At 45.0% G+C, this 25,211-nt stretch overlaps 1 protein-coding gene across 2 annotated transcripts in view; it reads right to left on the bottom strand.

The window, feature by feature from the left end:
* Window positions 1-25,211, bottom strand: part of TMEM123 (transmembrane protein 123) — a 628,355-nt gene that overhangs the window by 100,517 nt on the left and 502,627 nt on the right. For both annotated transcript variants that reach the window (XM_069639063.1, XM_069639062.1), the window contains one exon: window positions 7,756-7,845. In XM_069639063.1, the coding sequence (XP_069495164.1) occupies window positions 7,756-7,845 (90 nt within the window). The remainder of the gene's footprint in view (window positions 1-7,755; window positions 7,846-25,211) is intronic.

The raw sequence follows: 25,211 nt of genomic DNA, 5'->3' as shown, positions 1-25,211 counted from the left end.
AGGAGAACCATCTCCTTTTACGGAAGCACCTCAAAACCTTCCTCTTTGATTCTGCTTTCTCTCTCCCTCTCCCCTGCTACAACTGGTCCACTGTCTGCGACCTCGGTCCTGGGCCCTTCCACTCTCCACCTGCACTGCCTCCCTGTCAACCCCTGCACTGGGGGACTGTCTCAGTATCCTACAGCCCCCCCTTCCCAGCACTTGTTCTGCACTTACCTTGCACTCGCCACCAGCTGGCCCTATGTATTTATTATTTTATGCTACTTACCTTGTACTCCACTTCCCCCCTCCCCTTCCCCTTGCACTTTTACCTTCCCCTACCCCTGCACTTGCGCGATCTGAATGACACCTGGCCTAGTAGGACCGTTGTCTGTCTTCTCCTTGTCCCCCCCCCCTCCCTGCCTCGCCACGCCTTGAAACACTTGTGTATAGGCGCGTTGCAAATGCCATATTATATCATATCAGTGACGAAGTGGTCCACTGGCGCTCAGGGTGCTCTGAAAAAGGCGGAGGAGAGGGGGTGGGTTACTGGAAATGACGTATAATACCCAGTTGCACTGTCCTAGCTATGAAATAATTTCCCGACCTAATATATAAAATGAATAATTTTAATAAAGATCTGATGGTGAGACTAATTTCATTTTTTATGTTTTTAAAACAGGTACATCCTTCATTATTGTATGTGTCACGAGTACCAGACACCGGCGGATGGCTTTTACAACCGCCAGTTGCTTCTCCGCGTGAACAACGTTACCACCCTGACCATTTTATGGGACGATCGCCAAGTACAAGTATGCCCTTACGCGGTACTAATGGCTAGATGCAACATACATACCGTTGTGGTGGCCTAGTGCCTCGTTGTTGGAACAGCCATGCGATTATCAGTGCGACCGAAGAGCTTATTTTATCGTAAACCAACACCCTGTGTACTGCACACGAACATCGCTTGCCTCAAGACGAACTATTTTGGATCGAGAGCAAAGAAAAATGCAAATCGCTGAATATTCTCTAAACATTTGATGTCAAATAAATGTACTTTACCAAATTTACAATCTTGCGGTTTGATTTAAAAGTACAGTTTCATATTCCGAATTGTGGCGCGCTGTGTTGTGAGCTGATCTGTGTTGGTTTCCGGGTTCTGTGTGGAGTCGCGTAGAAGACGCCTGGGCGCGTTTGCCTACGCAGCACAGTCACGTCACGGATAGAGGCGGGGAATATGAATGTTTTGATAAAGTCTGTTTCAGGGGCGGGGGATATGATTTAGTGCCGCAAACGCAGGTGAGCCAGGTCGATGGGGGGAAATGATAGGATTATCACAAAATGGCGGCTGATTTCGAGTGCGTTAATGGACGAAAAGTCGGGTAAGGTCCATAGGAAAGTTTTCTACGATCTACCGATTTATGCTTAAAAACACATGGACGAACCGTAGGGACAATAAAAAAAAAGTCCCGGAACTATCCTTTAATTTGATTGTTATCATTGGCAATTATTGTACTGTTTGTTTATTAAAGATTTGTAAAGCGCTTTGGCAAAATCGCTAACTAACTATAAATATATACAAATACAAATGATCCTCACTCCCAAGAGTAAGGATGCAAAGGTGGGCAAATAAAAGACATGCTACAATCACAGGACTCTGTTAGAAAACTGATCATAGTAGCAGAGGCCCATGCAGTTACTCTGAACAACTTACAACCTCAGACTAAAAACGAACTGTCTCGATGAGCTCAAGAAAGAAATTACTTCGAGGGATGAGGACATGCACTCCAGAGAGCACCTAAATAAAAGCATCCAGTCTCTGCGTGCCAGAGAGGAATCCTTGAAAACCGCACACTGTGCGATGGTACATGAGCACTCTGAGCTTGCAAACAAGGTGAACCATCTGCAGAGTAAATGCTGGGCACTCTACTCTCGGATAAAGTGGAAAATGCATATAACACATCCTAGAGGAATGACCACCATGTGAGAGTTGTACCAGCTGATGTTCGCTATGATGACATGAAGGAGTAGATCCATGACCTTTTAAAGAGCATTGTGCAAGCAACGGATGATGTGGGTCAAAGGTTGGACTGGAGGCATAGAGTTTATTCAGCCTTCCAGCATCTGAAGACCTTGCTTCTACAGAGATTGACAAGGGTACATGTCTAAAAAATAAAGCAAGACATCCTACGGCAAGCATGACAATAGAGTGAGAGGATCTGTGGAGCTAGGACTCAATTGTTTCAAGATCTCTTAGTATCTACTCTGCAGAAGCAGAACAACTTAGGTCAAGCGGTGGCCTGTCTGGGCTAAAGTACAGCCAGATCAAACACAGATGGGGATTATCCTGTAAATTCAGGTTTACCTTTGATGGTTCATCAAAACCACATTGTTTGTGGAGGAAGCGACTGCTCTAATGGGTATTGAGGGGCACCCTACCACAGGGGCAGATACAGATAATGAGGCTATGGAAAACCGAGGACAGAAACCAGCATTAACTAGAGCTATATCTAGAAAAGGGAAGCAAGCCAAATTCAGCACAAGATGGGCACCAACTGACGGAAAGCCGAGGAGGCAAATGATGTGAGCTTGGGCTGATGGGTTCAGTGGATGTTATTATCGAGACTTGAACAATGGATTCAAAAACTACAATTTTTCTCAGTTATGGTTATGCAAGGTATTTTCAGGGTTCGAAACTGCTAAGAACTATTTAGCTCCTGCATATAGTATAGGAGAGCAATGTTAACTTGACATCACAAGCTATCAGGAGCTACGTTTGGCTCCTGGTGCCTGGTGCCCTACAACCATACCTATCTGACATGCACTCTTGTGTCTGGGAATTTGTATAAAAGGTGCATTAGGAAACCTCTAGAAGACATTCAAAGCATGATGGGTTACAATTTGCTTCTCTTATGAAAGTTAGATTTGTGGCCTGCTATGTATAAGCTCCTAATTCTGCAGGAGCAGCCGAGAGAAAAAGAGCAAAGAATGAGCAAGGTGTCATCAGAGAAAAGAGATGGCCACACATAAAAATGTTGTGGTAATAAAGCAACAGCAACAGAGATTGATACAGAAACAAATGTATTGGTAGAGTTTTGCACGTACCACAAAGATAGTGAATGATCAAACAAGAAATAGCAGTACGACAGAATAGCTAGCAGGAAAGAAATGCACAAGGAAATCAAAGAGACAGGAATGCAACATAAACAGTCAGCCCTAGAGTGAATGACAGAGCAACAGAGCAATAGTAAGACAGGTTTACAGTGTGTGAATTTGTGTGTGCACGCCACAGTTTGTTTTAGGTACGATAAGCAAATCCTACCATCTTTCAGCACTTCAGATCTGCTATTCCGGCACATGTATTTCTTAATGTTAAATCACTATACAAAAATAGATTTTATTTTCAATCTCTGCATTTCTTTTAGTCTTCTTATGCACTCATTCCTTTGCATTAATTAAAGGCTCACAATCCTGGGTACTCTTTCATCACACACAGATAGCTCCTAGGCCACTATGAGTAGCTGCTGCCTAGAGGAAAATCCTGACGTCTAGGAGCTACTTACGGCTCCTGCTCCACGACGTCCAATTGTGACCCCTGGATATTGATCATTGTATAAGGCTTAAACAGAGTTATGGTAGACTGGTGAGGATCAGGGGTTCCAATTATTCGCAAAACTGACGATGGGATGTTTCTTGTGGACAGTGGGGGTGCATTCTGAAAGGAGAGAGGGTTCCTGGAAAGTCTTCCTTATTTTTCCAATATCCTGTACTAATGCCACTAGTGTGGGACACAATGGACTGGGAGTTTTTCGGAGGCAAAAGGGGTGAAGGGTTGACAAATTCGCACCTTGAAACACTTGTGTATAGGCGCGTTATAAATGCCATATCATATCATATCAATTTACAAAAAAATGCTTTGTTGCTGACCCTACCTAGGGATGTATGGGCATGGTTTGTTGATGGTTGGGGTCTGGAAATGGAGTTGGTGGAGACATCGCTAGGCCCATCTATGCGGGGGCTAGGATGTCATTAGTGGATGAGCTTTATTGTTGCAAGACCCGTGAGTCATAACTTTATTAGCCTCAATGTGAATGGTCTTAATTCTCCCAAAAGGTGAGACAATCCTGAAGCATCTCAATAACCTTGATGCAGACATTGCTATGCTATAAGAGACACCTGCGTAGGAAGAACGTTTGGCGATTTAAGAATAGGAATTTCTCGCAGAACTATTGGGCTTGGCTGGAAATCAAATAAAGGTGGGGGGCTGTATGGATACTGAAAGGGTTTCCTTTTCATATGTCCTCATCAGACTAAGTCTCTTTGCTTTAAATTGGAATCCAATCAGGCCTCTGCTGAAAGGATAGAGAGGACTTTACCATTACAGAAATAATTGTCCTTTTCGGAAGCCTTATTGGGACTATTTTTTGAATCATTTTATTTTTCTTGGCAAAACCCTGCCCTTGTTCGGCATACTGAAAAATTTGAAGAATCAAGCAATGAAGGTTTGATTTTTTCTGTTTATGTACTCTTATTATTTGGATTAAGATGATATTTTTTATCATTGGTTTGGATTAGGACTGCTTTTGTAAACTAAAGGTGTATCTGACTTAACCCACAGATGACATGTGGGATTGTTGTTTGCTTATGGTAGCAGTGACGCCCTCATTGACCATGGGTGATAAGTATGCTGATCCGACCATTTGTTTTCTTAAGGAATACATAAGCTCCAAAATTGACGTAATCTTACTCGTGGCTTCTAGTGTCTCAACCCCCCTGCTCTCTTCCATTTCCTTTTCTCCTAAAAGCCTTACCCCACCTCAAATGGCTCACAACCTTAAGGTTGCATTTGACAGACATCTGAAAGTACAACAATGAAGTATGTTTACCTGTACAGCTGCCAGGCGTAACCTCTTCAACATCTGTAAAATCCACCTCTTTCTCACCGTTCATGCTGTCAAGACTGGATAACTCCTTTACTACATTTAGTACTTCCAGCAACGTAGCACAGCCTTCACCCACCTCTGTGCACTACTTTAATGTATTTTGGCTAGCTATGCACAATCGCTGCTGGTCTACATTCCTCCTTCTAGTCTAAAAATCTAACTAGGTTTTGGCTCCACACATAGCTAACTCCCACTGTTGCTACTCCCCTCACTCTGAGATCTCAAGCTCATGTAAACCGCTCTGTTTCTCGTACTCCCTATGCTATCTCTCGCTTTCGTTCCCTCACCCTACTCACACAGTCCACCAGTGAAATTCCCAACCCCCTAACATCAAGTTCATGTTCACTCTACTGGGCTTGAAAACTGCCCTAAAAGTGCATTTCGTCACACTGGAAGGAACACCTCAGTTGCCATTTGGTATTCCCCTCCCCTGCTGGTTCCTTATCTTCTCCTAAACATTGATGTATACACAACATGTGGTAATACTTTATTATGTGTAAAAAAACTGTATTGTCAATCTTGTTCTCTATATTTTAATCTGATCTTGCCTGTGGAGTCCTCTCTTGCTGTTCATTGCATCAGACTATACCCAGTGTAAATTTACCACGGCTACTTAGTACTATTAGCACATGAAAATCGTTATGGACCTCCTCTCAGCCAATCACAATGCTCAGAGTGCAGTTAATAACTACTGGTATTGAATGCATTACGACTTTAAAAGCAGACCGGGAAGCAATTATGCCATTTCCAGGCAAGACGTCTTTCCACAAGACATGTCCAGTCTAAGAGAACCTTTCATTTCACTGCAATATCTTATTTAGCACAGCAAAATGAAAGCTAAAACATGGGGAAATGCTTTCACTTTCTTATGTTAATGTTAAAGGATATTTGTACCACGCACTATCATCACCGGAGTGGTCCCCTGGCGCTCTGAAAAAGGGGGAGGTGGGTGGGTTAGTGGGAATAAACTGGAAAAGTGCAAGAGAGCCGTGATGTGCTGTTGGCACCCTCAGCTTGGGGTGTTTTACGGTCGGTAGTCATCGTGTGCTGTTGTGCAAGTCTGTGTGGTTTGTTTTGTTGTTGCAGTGTTGTGAAGTTTGTGCGGATTGCTGCATTTTAGGATTGTGGTTGTGTTTGGTTAGAGTTTGAGAAGTGTATGCAGGGGGATGAAATTGTTAGTAGATTGGTTAGTTGGCATTGCTATCCTTGCAATTATGGGATTCCATCTTGGTGAGGTGCATGCTAACATTCACATCTCCATCCAGATGTGACGCAGGCCAAAGTTCAGAATTCTAAATGTGGTGCATGCTAACAATCACATTTCTATCTAGATGCGATGCAAGCCAAAGTTCAGAATTCCTTACGAGTGTGGCACATGCTAACAATCACATTTCTATCTGGATGCGACGCAGGCTAATTTTCAGTTCCCTGCAGGTGTGGCACTAGCTAAAATTGGCATGTAAGTTGATATGCATCACAAGGCAACATTTACAATCCATTTACAGTGGTCACTAGTCTCCCTAAGTACGTATTGCCTAAGTCTATGGCAATCTACGCTATGGAAGGTAAGGTAGAGTGGCAGGGGCCTTCTGGAGTAGAGTAATTGCTCTACACCCCACCCAAGCCACACTCGCAGTTTTGTTGGTGTCTGCTGACTTCCTTGGCTTCCCCTGCTGACACCTGCAGGCACTTTGTGGAGCCACCTCTGTTGGAGTCGCCCTTTGCCTTGGGGCCCTAAACTGCGGGGGCTGCCGGGCAGAGGGCTGCCTTGGGGAGGTGGCTTTAAGAGTATAGAGTGAGCCAATCGGAGTGAGATCTTATCCATAAACTGTTTACTTTTACGCAGCCCACCCAACCAGTTTTGTTTTTTTACTGTCTCATTATTAAACTAACATTTTTAACTTCAGAACCACTGCTCCAAAACATGTATTGCTACTAGTACTATTGTTGTTATGTGCTAGTAGCCTTATAGACCTCAGGACCAGTAATTATTGCTTGGTGTAATGACCCTTCCCCAACTTATGACCCTCAGCGAAGACCACTCCCTCAGTCTAAAAGTCTATATGGCATTAATATAAGGCACCCCAGCCATGTGTGCGAGAAAGACCTTTTGTTCAATTTGGACTCCACATTTGTTGCTCTTGGTTGATTTACCATTAATAGGGAAAGCTAATTTGATTTGCGCTAATCCAGGCCCTTAAGGCATCAGACACATTTCTCTTCAAATTGAGTAGTTTGGTCAGTTTACATGTGTCTTTCATTTATCCCTGCATATTCAGATTTCAAATGGTAATCAAAAAAGCATTTGGGATTTCTCATGCACGTTTCCTGTATTCTTCTTGATGCTCCCGTAGGAACTAGTTTTTGCCCCTGTGAATGGATTGGCCTTTTCTTATGATCTTAATTCTAAAATATGTCTTTCCAGATTACGGTTCTCCACCTATTCAATGCAATTCCAACAATGATCTGACAAAGCATTGCAGTGATGGCTACAGACAATACATACTACCATGTTCAAAGCTCTCAGGGAAACTTTGCTGACCCCCTTTCCATGAGTACCCAAACAAGGCTTTTACGTCTGCAAGGATAAAGGTGACTGACATTTCTGACACTGTTTGACGTTCCATATGGTGAATGGAGGAAAGGGGACAGGATATAGGAGTACAGAGTGTATATTAAATATGCACATACACACAGTAAATGGCTTGATAAAAGAGCCACAACAAAGCACAATAACACACAACATCAAGAAATCGTATAAAGACCTGATTAACAAAAAAGACTAGAGCACATGGACATTTCTCAAATAGCATGACATCAGAGAAACACCTACTTGGCACAGTTGCTGATGTCTTGGGGAAGGTGGAGTTAGTTGCTGCTGGTTTTGTTGTTGCTGTCAATGAGGTACTCGAAATGGAGGGAGCTAAATGATGCAAATACAAATGTGTTAGTAATTACCCATTACCCATCATTAAACCCTGCAATTACAACATATTTTCCAATAACACTGGTCACCAGAAAAGTAACAAGAACAACTAAATTACTTGTTTGTTTAGCCTGCTGAGGAGAAGCTATCAGTTTATCCACATTTAAAATATATATCTAAAACGGAGGAAAATGTATTGCACATGTGCACTTAGCTTTGAGATAATGGATTTCTCTCTGCCATCTCCAAGTCATATAAAAACAAAAAATGAAAACACACAAACTAAAAAAAAAACCAAAAAAAACCCCATCAACAACAGAATCAATATTTCTTCATTTTTATATTCTTACATCATACAGAATATCATGGTAATTGTTTATTAGGACATTCAATATTTTTTAGACTGTCTTGTCACCCTGACCAAAGATACTTGTTTTGTGAGTTCAGAACAGGTCACTATGAACCAAGATCAGTCACCTGAAACAAACCGGGTCTTGCTCTCTCTTCAAGGTACCACCAACATTTGGTTTTAGCTCATTAGGGTAAGTAAGAACAGCAAAGGTTGTTTAAATGTGTTCACAATATCTGGCATAATGATTGACACCCTATTATTTAATGTATAATAGGAATCCTACAGTCAACCCGGAACAGCATCTTCAGCTACATCAAAAAACAATTATGTATACCGTTTTGATCAAAACTCACAAAGAGAAGATGACCGGACGTAATTATTTAATCTGATGCACAAGCTCAGCAACCTTCAGCTATCTACCTTACAAAGCATCTTCCAAGATTTGAGACATACTAATTTGATATAACAAAGACACTATTGCCAAGAAAAAACGTGGCCAAATGACAAAGGAAATTAATTAGGCATGAGGCGTGTTTTTTTCAAAATGGGATAGAACAGATTAAGGATTGGGAGTTTGGTGGCATAAAAGGCAATGAGAGGTTACAGTTTCCAAACATTCCCTTTTAATAGTCTAAAGTAGGGGAGAAGTAGAGATAATTGTGAGGAATCAAAGACAACAGCAAGCGGTGCAAACTGTAGAGGATAGGAGGAGCACAGACGAGGGAAAGGAAACAGCAGAGGAGTTAACACAAGCATTGGGTTGACGGCTAAAACAGAAGAGGATAGCAGTTTTGGAGAGGCTAAGAAAAAGGGAATGTGAGCGCATGCTGTCAGAACTAGACTTCTGTATAGACTTGGACAGGGATTTGAAGGGTATGGATATTTGGAAATTGCCTCTGCTAAAGGACAAGTCAAAGGAAGTGATGGCAGGCCTGATACTGCTGGGAGTTAAGTAGCTCCTTCTCGTAACCTAAAAAAGCCTTGGTAGGTTCACGATAACAGCTACTGGGGGCTACATTTGACTCTCCAGGCCAACTATGTGACATTACCTCTGTTTTGGTTGTCTATGAAGGAGTAGTAGCACATCTAGAAGACATTTAAAGCATACAATGGACAAAAAGTTATAGCTTCCATCGCATGTAGAAACTAGATTTGCAGCAAACCATCTACTAGTGTTGCGATCCCCACACGTAATCCCTGTCGAGTGATGCCTCATGAACAAGACCGCTTGCATCTCCTGCTCATCACATCTTTATTCCAGCCCCTGAGATGATCAATTTGAAAGGAATACCACTGACAAAACAAGGGGTGGTAAAAGAGCAGCAGGTGCAGACCAAATCAGGATTCTGAAAATTATACAGTGAGATGGGAACAAAAGAACAGTATTAGTGACACCCAAAAGAACAAACGATGCAAGTATGAAAGACGGCAGACATTTGAACTAGCAGGAGTATAGACAAGAGTTTAAAATTACAAGATGTGAAGTGATTAGTAACAGAGAGGAGTTTTTTCAGGATAAATAGCTGCTTGAGGATCACAATGACAATGCAATAGTACAAATAAAATGACTACTAAAAGCAAACGCTGGCGTAGGGGAAGGCACTTCAAAGCATAGACAGGAGAGATGGAAACACATGTCATGCGATTGCTAAAATCAAGCCCAAAAAAGGCAGCACTGAGATGTGAGCAACTAAGACTGCTCCTAGTTAATAGTAAAATAAAAGTTGAGAACTAGAGTAGTGATCTGCATATTCAAATAGTCTTGATTCTTAGAAAAGAGCACTGATGAATTAGTGATGTTTACATATGGTAAACCCTGCAGATTAGCAGTCACCACTGACTGCCTTTTTAAACACTTGTACACATGTGCTTACGCTGAATGAGGACTGAATTAGAATAAAAAATGTTAGTATGTTGGTCATGTGGCGATGTAAAGTTAATGTATCGGAACCTAGGGAACATACAAATACCACCTTCTCCGACAGTTAAAAATTACTTGGACAAACACTGATCTTAAGTATTTCTTTTTTTAACAGTTGTTAAAAGATCCAGACCCACATTGGGCTTGACGTTTTTCTTACTTGTTGGGATATAGGAATGAAAAGGAAAACACGTCCTGTCCCTCGGAGGGGAATCTTTTTTATGATCATTTAAACTGGGGCATTCACTGGAGAGAAACATACCATCAATCTCCTTTTTGCATCACCACCATAACATACCACCAAATAGCATGACTAATGACATTCGTGCAGATAATCTTTACCTCCTCACCTGCATTCCTGCTCCTAGGCAAAAGCATACTTCCTCCCACAAAACACTGATAAGGAAAAAAGGAGGAAGGATTGAAACAAAAGGAAGACACTCGACTTTGCAACTAATTATCAGACAATACCATAATATATCCAATGTCTCAACCACCCAATGCCTGAACCCTTCAGACCAGCCCATATTACCTCCCTATATTCATTTAACAGTTTAAATGAAGCCCAAGCAGAAGGGACGCTTTACCCACCTCTGTTCTCAGGCTGCAACCTCAAGGCTAAGCATTCCTTTGCCCTGCGCCAGTGGCATTGCCAGATGTGGGGAGTGAATGCCAGCTTAACAGACCATGCCTCATCTTCCAGGAATCTAGTGCCGGGAACACCTTGCCACCTGTATACAGCATGCATTTGTCTTCCATTTGTTAGGATACTCCCCCCACACACCATTCCCATCAATGCATTCCTCAATACACCATCCATTTCATCTTAATCCACAACTGCCGAATTACCACAACTGCCAACTAGATCTAAATTCCGATCAAGGGTCTGACGGATCTCTTGCAGCTTTCCGAATAGGAGCCAGACTCCATTCCCCGGCCAAATAAAAGGGCTGCTCCACATTGGCATTTCCCAGAGACTCGATACCAAACTCAATCTTCATCTTCGGCCTCGTATAGATGGGTGCTCGGTCCCACTCATCATGAAGTCAGGGGGGCAGGATTTCCAGGACACTCAAGCTACATACCCACTCAGCTCCAGCATCCATGGACGACTCTGCCTCTTAGAATGTGACATTCAAAAGACCCAAAGTCTTGGATTCAGTATGACACCACTCTCCATAGGGTCCATCTCGCCCCGGCACACTCGAGACTCACCAAGGCTGCAACGCATTACTAACAAGGGGGTGTGCCTCCTCCACTGCATCCAGACGTTACCATCTTGAAAACCCCTTTTCTGCCAAAGAGGATAAGCTACTCAACTCAAATGTCTCCCACTGGCAAAATAAACAGGGAGCTACATGTCCCAGCGATTCAACTACCTGGGTGTACCTTGGAGAAACCACACCAGAGCCTCAATTCCTTCCGCGGCCCAGCCGGTCGAGCCAGCACTCAAGGCCATCTTTTGGATGAGGGGCTAGAACATAGACAACCTTGATTTAAAAAAGGCATTATGGATGGTCCTCCACTCGAACGAGAAAGTTGAAGGAAAATGTTACCAAGAACATATTGAATTTGGATAGTGAGACTAACTGGTTTGAAGTTATAACCTCTCATTGTGTAGAATACGACATGTTTTACAGTCGACTGTTAATTCAAACTATCGCCCAATCTCCAGCACTCCTTTAATGGGCAAACTCCTTGCAAAGCTGGCCATCTCCCAGCTTAATCTACATACTGAATCCGTTGGGTGTCTGCACGACCACCAGTATGGCTTCGGAGCTGCCAGAAGCACAGAAACTGCTCTCCTGAACAACCGTGAAGACTTGCTCTCCAATCTGGACTCCAAACTTACTTCTGTCCTCATTCTCCTTCATCTATCCTCCGCTTTTGACACAGTCAACCACGCCATCCTGCTCAATCGCCTCCGTGACAACCTGGGTATCTCTGGTCATGCCCTGGCCTGGTTGATCTCCTTTCTCACCGATTGACCCTCCCAGGTCCAACTTGAGTCTTTCTTCTCTTCTATCCCTCTTTCTAATTGTGGTGTTCCCCTGGGGTCTAACCTCTCTCCCTGGCTCTTCAACCACTGCCTTGCCCACCACATCTCTACATTCTGCTAACTTTCAGTATTATGCGGGGAGGAGACATAGGATACAAAAACAGTAACGGTCGTACTAGGGCTTGTGACATTCTTCACGTGCAAGTGCAGGGAGGGTGGAAATAGGGGGCAGGGAAGAGCGGTTTGGAGTGAGGGGGAGAAGTGGAGGAGTAGGGGGCCATGGGGCACTGACCAACTGATAGGGGGAGACACAGAGGGCAAGTGCAGAGGAAGAAGGGAAGGGAGAAGTGCAAGGACAGGGTGGACCACAATCAGGCTAGTCCAGGCCCAGAAGGCAAGTGCTGGTATCAAATGGTGGTGGGAGACTGGTCAAGGGGGCCTGGCCACAGGAGACTCATATGGGACCAGGCACCAGTCATAGCCGCATGGGAACATTAGCAAGGGGGGTAAAGGAAGGAGGAGGAGAAAAGAAAAGTCTTGAGGAGTTTCCGGAATTTAAGAAGATCCGGCTCAAGTCTGAGGGGAGTAGGGAGGCCATTCCAGAGGGAGGCTCCTTCCGAGGAAAGGGATCCATCTCCCACTCTCTGCTTGGAGAAGTATCTGACCTGCAGAGAGTCAGAGCTAGAAGATAGAAGAACTCTAGCGGGGAGGTATTTAGGGAGGGAAAGCTGGATGTAGAGAGGTCCCAGGCCCAGACAACCTTGTGGATGATGCAAAGGGTCTTGCATTTGATCCTTGCATTCAGAGAGCCAGTGGAGAGATTTTAGGGCTGGAGAGATGCAGTCCCTGGGATTGAGGTCAAGGATAAGTCTTGCAGCCATATTCTGGATTTGTTGAAGAGGGCAGAGGGAAGACAGAGGCAGATTGAGGAAGAGGCTGTTGCAGAAGTCCAGCATAGAGAGAACCAGAGCTCTGGAGGCATTGAGCTTCTGGGGGGAAAGTGAGGCAAGGAAGAATGCCCCCAAGGAGGAGGAGCTGAAGGTTGGACTCCTTGACAAGGTCTGTGATATGCAGAGAGAAGGAGAGGGAGGAGTCGAAGATAACCCCAAGGTTGTTAGCCTTACAGGAGGGCGTGGGGGGGAGGGGACCCAAGGACCCATTAGAGTGTACGCTCAACAGCACTAGAGTATGCCAAAGGCACTGGTGGGTATACTCAGTGACAATGGGGGTGTGGGGGAGGCTTGCTCGCCATAGTTAGAACTTACATATAAAGGCATCACAGAATACTGCCAATGGCAGCAGAACACATGCCCAAGAGCAACAGATAATCGTCACAAATGTGCACAGATGCACACTCAATGGTGTCAGAAAATACCCGAAACTGTGCCAAGGGATGCCAGAGAACACTGCTAATGGTGCTACAGCAGGCCTCAAGTTGTACACTCGCCGCTAGTGCAAAATGATTTTTGGCTTGTAAGAAATGGTGTGCTGTGCTGAATTGAGGGGCAAGTAATACTTATGGCGGCCTAGCAGCTTGCAATTGGAAATGTTGCCTTCTGTGCTGGAGATTCTGCAATATGGAGCCAGAGAACTCACCCAATGGTGTCAGAGACTGCAAGGCATAAAATAAGTAGAGTCGTATAGCAATTTGCAATGCAATTTTGAAGGTCTGCTAATTAAATTGACATTTGTGTTGTAAGAATATGTCACGATGCCTACCCCCTGGCATCCGGATCGAGTCCATCAGCCCCGGGAGCAGGCATCCAGATACTCATTAAAACCCCAAGAGCCCCGGCTGGGGGCTGTTTGGATTCAGTCCTGGCGCCTTAGGCGCCAGGCTCATCATAGAAATCAGTCCTGGCGCCAGGCTCAGACTTTACTTACCTTATGCAGACCATGCTGCAAATGAGTCCAAGCCAACGTGAGGCCTGGATGGGACTATTTTATTACAGGGACTATTTTTTACTCGGGTGTGGTTCTGGGGAACTTCTTACCTGGGACTACTTTGCAGGCCATTTAAACCACGCCCGAACAGCAGCTCATGCTTCGCGTTATTCTGCATCCAGCAGCGTAACGCTCACCGTGTCTGCAAGTCAGCATCCAGTCTTCTGCCACGCCCGCCTCGAATCCGGAGCTCCTAGACAAAAGGAAAAGAAAGGAGAAGAGGTTAGATCACGGACATTATTTGATTCCTTACCTGATTCCGGACCCAGCACATCTCCGAGCCTGGAAAGGACATTATTTCAGCACGCGTCGCTGTAAAGACTGGTAGGGGGTGTCTGTACTTCCGCTCTCTATATGGTAGAGGAGAGGCACAGAGGACCCCAGCCAAGATTCTCTATTGTGGTAGCAATGGACGAGCAATCAAGGCCTAGCTTCTCAGGAGGTGATGCGGGCTGGTTCTTAAGTACAGTGTAGTCCCCGAACCCCCACAAAGGAATGTCCACACACTGTATTACTGAAAACACAGTATTTATATAATTAATATTCAAAGGTATGTACACGATCACAATAACGCACTTTGTACTTGGAAGTCAATAATGATAAATATATACACGTCTAGGGTGGTACCACTAATGTTATCAAATCTCATTAAAGGATAGTTCTGGGACTTTTTTTTTATTGTTCCTATGGTTCGGCCATGTGTTTTTAAGCATAAATCGGTAGATCGTAGAAAACTTTCCTATGGACCTTACCCGACTTTTCGTCCATTAACGCACTCGAAAACATCCGCCATTTTATGATAATCCTCTCACTTGCCGCATCGCCCTGGCTCACCTGCTTTTGCGGCACTAAATCAAATCCCCCGCCCCTGAGCCTGACATCAGCAGACGCGTACCGCCCATTTCCCGTTTCGTGTCAACAATCGCTGCGCCTCAGCTAATGAAGTGTCACCATGGAAATGGCAGGACGCCTCTTTCCTCAATAAGTATAAACAGACCGTTTCACAACACACAGCAGCAGATTTTCGAATCCATTCCTCTCTCTGTGTTACTTTGAGTATTCTGTGACTCGTTTCTGTGCTCTGGTCAGCTACCTTCGTTGATTGTAGCCCGTGTGAACAGATACCAGTACCACCGCTATAAATTATTTTACTTTCTTTACCACATAATGGCTACAATAATGCCGTATATGTACGAGCCCGAGTACACCGAGGAAGAACTACTGGAAAGGCAAGCACGCGAAAACGATGGGGATTCGGACGGCAGTTGGGAGGACCAGTCAACGGATGAAGAGCCTGGACCATGTCGCATGGACGGCGTCTCCACCTGGTGCACGTGCAAACGGTGCGAGCTAATGCCAACTGAGGAGGAGAACTGCTGCTGCCGAGAAAACTCGGGATGCCTGGCCTACATTTCGGAAGGCGAGCCAAGTCCGCAATGCATCACCGAGCTGCCAGAGTTCAGGGAAGCCTGCCTCTCACGGACCGTGTTGAGGATGATGATGGTGCTTATGCACGAACTTCGCGGCACTGTTCGTCCGCGTAATCCGAGTAACGAGTAAGTATACTCTGGTTGTGATGTCAGTGATGCCACTACTATGTCATGGTCGTCTCCCACATATAAAATTACATCTATATATCATTCGAATGCATGTAAATTGGTTCCATATTGTGCATTTTCTAGATAGAATTTTTTTCAAAGCAGAATGACATTTTTTACCTGAATCGACAGTGATAAGAAAGTTTTGTCATTTTAATACAGTTTGCATCTTTCATTTTCACAGGTGGTACAGGCTGGTGGCCTATCGTTGCTTCACTTGGTGGCTTCACGGGAGGCTCGGACACCGCGTTCGGAGAGTAATACCTGCCTGTGCGGTACTTGCCATTAGACAACATTTCCCCAGCGACAGTGGACAATACCGCGGATTTTCCCTGGATGTGCTGCAACCGCAAATTTACAATGTGTAATGTTTTTTATTTATGTTCAATTGAAATTAAGATCCAAAATAAAACCCAATATATATTTTAACAATGGTTGTTTTGATTTGTTCAAGCGTTAGCAATAAAAGGAAGGCCGTTGTATTTTATTGATACAAAACATGGTTATAGGTAAATATGGTTGATCATAATAAATCATCCTTTTGGGCACCGGGTACAGAGATGACCACCTCTGGCCCGTGCCGCCTTGCCACCACAGGCCAGCCTGCTGCTGACTAACTGCCTAGGCATCCAGGGTCTCCAGGGTGAACTGCACCCATATATTCTCCTGGGAGGGTGAGGTATTTATAAACTCACCCCCCTGCCTTCCATGTACTAGATCTTGCAGCCAGCCTCTTACATGCAGTTAGATGGCCTCTCCTTGGTGAGGCCCTGCGGCAAACGAGTCTTGTCTGCACGACCACCGCCCCAATCCACCCCCCCGCCCTATCAAAGGCAGTTCGCACCGGGGTACTTGCGCTGGCAAGTGGAGCTGTCAGGGAGCGATAAAGGCCAAGAGGTGCCAAAGACCATGTACACTTCAAAGTGGTCTATAGAGCATGGGTTGTTGTTCCCATGTCTACCTCCAGACCCCGTGTCTCCTGCCAAGCATCCCCCCTCACGCTGGACGGCTCCCTGCAATCCACATAAGTGTGTCTCCATTCACGAGTCTTCCTGTGTCTTGTCTGCACGACCACCGCCCCAATCCACCCCCGCCCTATCAAAGGCAGTTCGCACCGGGGTACTTGTGCTGGCAACTGGAGCAGTCGGGGAGCGATAAAGGCCAAGAGGTGCCAAAGACCATGTACACTTCAAAGTGGTCTATAGAGCATGGGTTGTTGTTCCCATGTCTACCTCCAGACCCCGTGTCTCCTGCCAAGCATCCCCCCTCACGCTGGACGGCTCCCTGCAATCCACATAAGTGTGTCTCCATTCACGAGTCTTCCTGTATCTTGTCTGCACGACCACCGCCCCAATCCACCCCCCGCCCTATCAAAGGCAGTTCGCACCGGGGTACTTGTGCTGGCAACTGGAGCAGTCAGGGAGCGATAAAGGCCAAGAGGTGCCAAAGACCATGTACACTTCAAAGTGGTCTATAGAGCATGGGTTGTTGTTCCCATGTCTACCTCCAGACCCCGTGTCTCCTGCCAAGCATCCCCCCTCACGCTGGACGGCCCCCTGCAATCCACATAATGCCACGACATATACACGTCATTCATTCACAAACACACCCCTGTTTCGAATTCTTTATAACCCACTTCATATTTCTAATGAGCACTTCTTTGCGCTTTGCTAGTCAACCCGTGAAGGTGCTGGTTATCTGCTCTTCGTCTCTGTGAACTTCCGTGACCACTTCGAGGAAACTCGTCAGTTTGCAACCTGTGAACTGCTCCCTGTTCTACGACAAGAAACTACTCTGATCCCTGCATCTAACTGTTTGTTCGTCAAGGTAAGGCCATGTACCATAATCATTTTGCGTCCAATTTCTTTTCGTTCAAGACAGTACATGCAAGGAACTAGTCACATGTTCTGAGTTTACATTGGTATTCATAGAGAATTGTTGATCTTTACTTTTCAGAACTTTCCACAATGCCTGCCTGTTCCATTGGCGGTTGCCCTTCGAAGACCCATAATAAATCTGAAGGTACTATAATGCATGTTTTCCCTAAGACAATAGATCAGATAAGAGAATGGGTCCGATATTGCGGATATCCACCGTCTGAGCTTGAAAGTAGAGTCCTAGAGGTCTTTGCGGACAAGAGGGGTGATCGATACCGCATCTGCAGCAGGCACTTTACCTCTGACATGTACTCCACATCATTGCTAATAAAGAAGAACACACCGCGAGCGAGGCGAAAATTGCTCTCAACCGCTATTCCCACTCTATTCGTCCACATCCCTCCACTGGTGAGTCAAGTTTACGTATTTATCTCTTGGCCTTGCGGTAGTGTGTAGCATTAGCTAACAATAATTTCCCCATTTATGTATCCACTCAATATGAAGGCGGAAGATTCTCCATCCGTGTCGTTATTGCAGTCATCAGCCACTTCAAGCGCCTATCGGGTAATCTTACTTGGCTATTCTGCCACTGACTTGTTTTAGGCATGTAAATCAATAGTTTTAATTTATCGTGTAATTATGTTACCTAATGGTACACCCTTGTACTCGTCCTCTAGTCTTTGTTTTCAGTTATAATTATTGTTATCCAAAATAACGCAAGTACTGTCTTTCAGGGAGATGCTGAGGAGTCCAACGTATTGACGACAACCGTTGATGTCACTCAGATGCTCGAGGTACGTTTCAGGACAGTTCCGTCGCCCTCCTATGTGTCTTCTTTTTTCAATTTTGTGTTCATTACTAATGAAAGTCCTACTTTTCAGGGAGTCGATGGAGCATTAGTCCAAGAAGAAGGGGGAGCATGCAGTTACGGGTCGGCGCAACAGCTTGCAGAAGTGTGCACCGCAGTTACATCGTCCCTTGATGTTCTTATGCATTTCGAGGTATGGATACTGACAGTTCGATCAAGCGAAATCATATGACGTGATTACATCCGCTATACTTCCTTCTTTATTAACGCAAGTACTATATTTCAGGGAGATGACGGAGCTTCTTCTACAAGAACATCACCCCTAGTAGTTAATGCAGATCTCTGGGTGGTGACACTTCCAACGATCGAGCAAATCGAATCATATTTACATATCCATTATTTATTTTAGACAACTGATCATTTGTGCAGGTCTATTTAGATGAGCCGTTCACGCCTGCACAAAGTTTCTGTTCTTTTTATCAAAATAGAAAACCATACTAATGCAATTACTGTGTTTCAGGGAGTCACTGAAGCATCATCTTCAATAATATATTCAATGGAAGTCTATGAGGAGCCCGAGGTATGGATCTTGACAGTTCCATCTAACTAGATGAACAATGCGTGAATAATTGTCGTTTGAATGTTCTACACAAAGCGTTCATTCGTGTTTTGCTATTGAGATGTACGTCGGTATTGGTCCCCAAGTACATTTTGTGTTTTCGATATTATTATACATACTAAAGAAAGTTCTATGTTTCAGGGAGTCGATGGAGCGTCAGTGCGTGATGGATGTGCTTATCATGAAAATGTAGTCGTTGCAGCGCAAGAGGAAGTGGAGACATGCACACACGAGTCAGAGCAACAGCGTCCTGATGTTGAAGTTCGAGGCAAGAAAGTTTCAAAGAAAAGAAAGCAAAAGAAGGTTAGTGTCCTGGTCACTATATTATGTTGTTTTTCACTGTTAATAGTTCAATACTGTAAGTTGTGTTTAAACTGAACATCCCTTTTCCAATCTGTCCTCTAGTTGCGAGTGGGTGTACGAACTAGATCTACACAGACAGTGAAGCGAACGAGAGATGTTGCTTGTCAAACATTTTGGCAGGGACTTGAGACTGGAGATGCATTGTGCCAATGGGAAGAATATGAAGTGATTGACAACGGAGCTATACCACCACCAGCCATTGATAGTGAATGTCCTCCTGGTAGTTCGGATGCAGTTGGAGATAAATTCACAGAATCCACACCCGCAAAAACTAAGACCGCGAGAAAGTTGAAGAAATTGTCCTATTCACCCATTGCCGGAGAAGGAACAGATGTTGCAATGGAAGAGAATGAAGTGGACTACAATGAAACACCTTCAATATCACTGAACATAGCGGAAGACGATATCAGAGATTCTACCTTTCATGTGAGTGACATGTCCTCAACGTTACAGGCCGAACCAGCTGGGATGCAGAGTGACAGTATAAGGAAAGAGGCCAAATTCATTGTATTCGATAGTTGTTTGATTGATATTATTATTCGGTTGAAATGTGGGCATTCGGTAGGTGGGGAAGTATGTGGGGAGCCATTGATTAATGCGACTCGTGCAATTCGAGGCACTAACCTTAAAATACATGCCACCTGTACAAAATATCATCCTTTCTCATGGTCTGCACAACCCATGCTGGGACAACTGCCAGCAGGCAATCTACTTTGTGCAGCGGCTGCACTTTTTAGTGGTTCAAGTTTTAAAAAATTAGAGTCTTTCTTTCAGTTTGTGGGAATCCGTTTCATTGCGAAAACTCAGTCCTACAAATACCAAACCGATTATCTATTTCCAGCCATTAGCGAAGCTTGGAGAATGGAAAAAATGACTATTGATAGTACATTCGCGGGCAAACGGTTCAGGCTAGCCGGTGATGGACAGTGCGACAGCCCAGGATTTTCAGCCAAGTACTGCACCTACCACTTTCAGGACATGGAAAGTAAGAAAATTGTGAGTTCGGTGGTCGTGCAGGTGTCACAAAGTACATCCTCAGTGGCCATGGAGAAAGTTGGCTTTGTAGCATCATTGCAAGAACTACAATCGCGGGGAATGGTGATCGACCTGATAGCCACGGACAGACACGTTTCAATTGCCAAGACAATGAGAGAAGAGTACAAAAATATAAATCACCAATTTGACGTTTGGCATCTTGCAAAAACAATCAATAAAAAATTGTCGGCTGCAGGTAAAAAAAAAAGATATGCAAGGTATTTCAAAGTGGTCCAAGTCAATCAGCAACCATCTTTGGTGGAGCTCAAAAACATGTGGAGGGTCGTTGGAAATTCTACTGGAAAAATGGCGGTCAGTAATGCTACACTGTACAAACGTGCACAGCTGGAACACGAACCAACATTTCCACAATTGTGAACATGGCCATTTGTCCACAGAGGAGGCACGGAAGAAAAAGTGGTTGATTCCTTCATCACCCACTCACAAAGCCATTGAAAAGATTGTATTTGATAAAACTATAACAAAAGCTTTGAGGGGACTCGCGGAATTCTGCCACACAGGAGATTTGGAGGTGTTCCACAATATGTGCCTAAAGTACAGGCCAAAACGATTGCATTTTGGCATGGAGGACATGATAAATCGGACTCTTTTAGCGGTCTTGGCACATAACCATAATGTCGGCCGTCAACAAAGTAGGACGACCGGAACTTTAGGGACGCTTCGCTACAATAAGGCCTTCACTAAAAGAAGTAAACAATGGGTGATCAAACCAGTGTTTGAGGATATGCAATATGAGTTTATTGAGAGACTTATTGTTGACGTCCTAGATAGGCACATAAATGGAGTTGTGAACGAACCTGTGCAGGTGACAACTGCATTGCCACCCAACATTGCCTCTGTTCCATGTCCACCTAAAGAAGAGCTCATTGAGAAATACACATCACGGTTTAAATGATTGTAATTTGATTGTCTGTTCTCTCGAGTCTCCTCATGTCGCAGGCCCATTGAATATGTTTATCTATCCAACCTTGTTCATTTGCGCATTAAATTAAACCAAACAGTAATATAAATGATTTTTCCAAAAATATAGAATGTCTCCGTATTTATGGTTCTGTGGGGCAGCAAAGCACGCAGACAAAATGCAAAGATGGAGTGTAAATTTCAAGTCCTGTAAGACGGCCTTACACTGAATGTAGCTAACTAGGAATGTGTGTTCGTTCAAAGTGAAGGTCAGCTGCTTTGATTTTTTCTCGGGTGCCAGAATGGCCCACGACTCAGTATAAGGTTCTATTGTTATTTGACCTCGACAGGCCAGGACCACGTAAGAAACGATAATGAATATAATTTCAGAAACGAAAGCCATTTCATGTTCGTTCATTAGAAGAAATAAAACGTCGGCATAGAAGGAGTTGTATTTCGGGGCTGCCCTACGCACAGACACAATGGAAAATGCAAATATAATGTAAGTAACTCTTTAGATGAGTTTATACTGCAATTTAATTACTATACAGTAGCTTTAAAGACGGGTTAAGTTGTACTTGTTCATTCTATGTGGCATATTGTTTTGTACCGCGCACTATCTTGGGGAGAACCGTCTCCTTTTACGGAAGCACCTCCAAACCTTCCTCTTTGCTTCTGCTTTCTCTCTCCCTCTCCCCTGCTACAACTTGTCTACTGTCTGCGACCTCGGTCCTGGGCCCTTCCACTCTCCACCTGCACTCCCTGTCAACCCCTGCACTGGGGGACTGTCTCAGTATCCTACAGCCCCCCCTTGACGTATAAAACCCAGTTGCACTGTCCTAGCTATGAAATAATTTCCAGACCTAATATATAAAATGAATAATTTTAATAAAGATCTGATGGTGAGACTAATTTCCTTTTTTTATGTTTTTCAAATAGATACATCGTCCATTATTGTCTGTGTCACGAGTACCAGACACCGGCGGATGGCTTCTATAATCGCCAGTTGCTTCTCCGCGTGAACAACGTTAGCACCCTGACCATTTTGTGGGACGATCGCCAAGTACAAGTATGCCCTTACGCGGTACTAACGGCTAGATGCAACATACAGACCGTTGTGGTGCCCTAGTGCCTCGTTGTTGGAATAACCATGCGATTATCAGTGCGACCGAAGAGCTTATTTTATCGTAAACCAACACCCTGTCTACTGCACACGAACATCGCTTGCCTCAAGACGAAATATTTTGGATCGAGAGCAAATAAAAATTCTTTGATCTAAGACCCTGAGTACAGCAAAGGAACATCGTGTGCCTCGAAACGAACTTTTCGGAACGTGAGCAAATAAAAATGCAAATCGCTGAATATTATCAAAACATTTGATGTCAAATAAATGTACTTTGCCAAATGTACAATCTTGCCGTTTGCTTTTAAACCACTGTTTCATATTCCGAATTGTGGCGCTGTATTGTGAGATGATCTAAGACCCTGAGTACAGCAAAGGAACATCGTGTGCCTCGAAACGAACTTTTTGGAACGTGAGCAAATAAAAATGCTAATCGCTGAATATTCTCAAAAAATTTGATGTCAAATAAATGTACTTTACCAAATTTACAATCTTGCGGTTTAATTTAAAAGTACAGTTTCATATTCCCAATTGTGGCGCGCTGTGTTGTTTGAGCTCATCTGTGTTGATTTCCTGGTTCTGTGTGGAGTCGCGTAGAAGACGCCTGGGCGCGTTTGCCTATGCAGCTCAGTCACGTCACGGATAGAGGCGGGGAATATGAATGTTTTGATCAAGTCTGTTTCAGGGGCGGGGGATTTGATTTAGTGCCGCAAAAGCAGGTGAGCCAGGGCGATGCGGCAAGTGAGAGGATTATCATAAAATGGCGGATGTTTTCGAGTGCGTTAATGGACGAAAAGTCGGGTAAGGTCCATAGGAAAGTTTTCTACGATCTACCGATTTATGCTTAAAAACACATGGCCGAACCATAGGAACAATAAAAAAAAAGTCCCGGAACTATCCTTTAAAGTGCATCAACTGTACGGTTAAAATGTCACAAAGATCAATAACGAGTAAACCAGCAATAGAGATAGGCAGGAACGTAAGACGGTTGAAACAATAGGCAGAATGCTGGCCCCGTTACCTAGACACAGTTCTGTGTGGAGATCCCCCCCCCCCCACCTGGGCAACCTGTAAATAAAGATATATAGCACAAGCCCAGTCCATATAAGGTTCGATAGTCTTACTTCTTCCTATTAAGGTTTTACCCCCCAATGTACCTGGTGGAGTAGAGTTCTCCGACGATGCACCGACCGATCCTTCTTGAGTGCCTCCCTTTCAGGCGGGAGCCACGGATCGTCTAGAGGTGTCGGGGAACTTGGCGTTCGTTGTTGGGGAATCAACGGCCCTTCTTGAGTGCCCTCCCTTTAAGGCAGGAGTCACGGATCGTCGAACGTCCGATGGTGAACAGGGTGAACTATGGCAGGGAAGTGGCCGCTTCGTTCCTAGCGGTGCTCGTCGACGACAGAGCGTTCGCGTCCTGCAAGGAAGAGGCGTGCGGGGCACCTCGGTGACAATAGTTCTGGACCGCAAAGAGATGATCAAGAACTGTGGCCCAGCAAGGGCGTCGAGTCGTCGGTGTCTCTGCGGTCTGTAGGTGGCGGGAAACCCACCGGTGGATGCTCCTCGGCGCGTCGACGGTCGGGCCTTCTCCAGCGGGAGACAAGCGGATGACGATGCAGACGAGAGCGTCCGATGATCAATGGAAGTTCTTAGGCAAACGGGAGCACGGCGGCTCCGGTCAGCGACGGCGGTCGTCGACAGTGGCGGACAACAGTCCGAGTGCTTCTCCTTGGAGTTCCACAGCAGTCCCCGTATCGGGTCGGCAGCCTGTCGTAGGTCTGTCTACCAGGGAGCGTTGGCAAAGATCAGCTGTGCACGATGGTCCCTCGTAGCTCGGGAAGAGGGCGCCTTACCAGGTCCTCTCTGGGTCAGTCCTTGGAGGCACCGCAGCTTTCAGATTGTGAAGGAGAGCAACAGCAATTCTTCTCATCCAGCAGGGCTTCAAGGTCAGTTAATCCAGTTACTCGTCGTAGTGGACTTCAGCTTCTGAACACGATTCCTGGCAGTGAGAGGTCCCCAGATATACTGTTGATCTCCCATTCATTCCGCTGGGACACACTCAAGCATCCAATCACGACTACGGCATTCATGCAGGCAGGCAGCCAATCAGGCACACGAGGTATTCAGGCCATTCACTTCTCGCCAAACACTCACAACAAGTTATGTGCATTGGGACAAGTACCGAGCCATTCAACACTCCAAGCTGCATTCATACCGGTTTCGGGCAGGGTTGTCTCAGTCATTGTGTCAACCACCAGATACTAGACACCCACAACACAGAATGCATATTCGTCACACACTCTATTCACCCAGGTCCCACCCACAGGAGGTACCCACAACATACATCATCGGGAAGGCTCCAGCTAGTCTGACTGGGCCTTCACAACAACACCATATATGGCACTTCCACCCAACAGCCAGTCAGGGGGAAGGGACAGAGTCAGGGCTTCCCAGGACTTTGGGAAAACAAGGTAATGGGTAATAGAAAGCAAGAGGCCACCGGTGCCATCTTGTTTTCCATCAGGAATCAACTGATCCCAATGGCAGGGCCGGGGTATCCCAAAAGGGAGGATACTCCGCGCACCTGTCAAATTCAGCATGGAGCTGCCACCAGCCCATACCCTGCTCTGTGGGCCACCCACAGGTGCCCAAAAACATACACTAGGGGCACAGGGTTGTACCCCCACCCAAGGGTGCAATAAGGGTATCCCACGGGTCCGTTCACCAAACCAAAAGAAAGAGCTGCACCGCCAGGAGTCCCACATGAACTCCTGCGCGGAAAACACGACAGAACACACGATAA

This window comes from Ambystoma mexicanum, chromosome 7q (genome assembly GCF_040938575.1).
Source record: "Ambystoma mexicanum isolate Mex_15411 chromosome 7q, UKY_AmexF1_1, whole genome shotgun sequence".
NCBI lineage: Eukaryota > Metazoa > Chordata > Amphibia > Caudata > Ambystomatidae > Ambystoma > Ambystoma mexicanum.
Note: the sequence above shows the minus strand (reverse complement) of the source record. Positions and strands in the feature narration are given on the sequence as shown.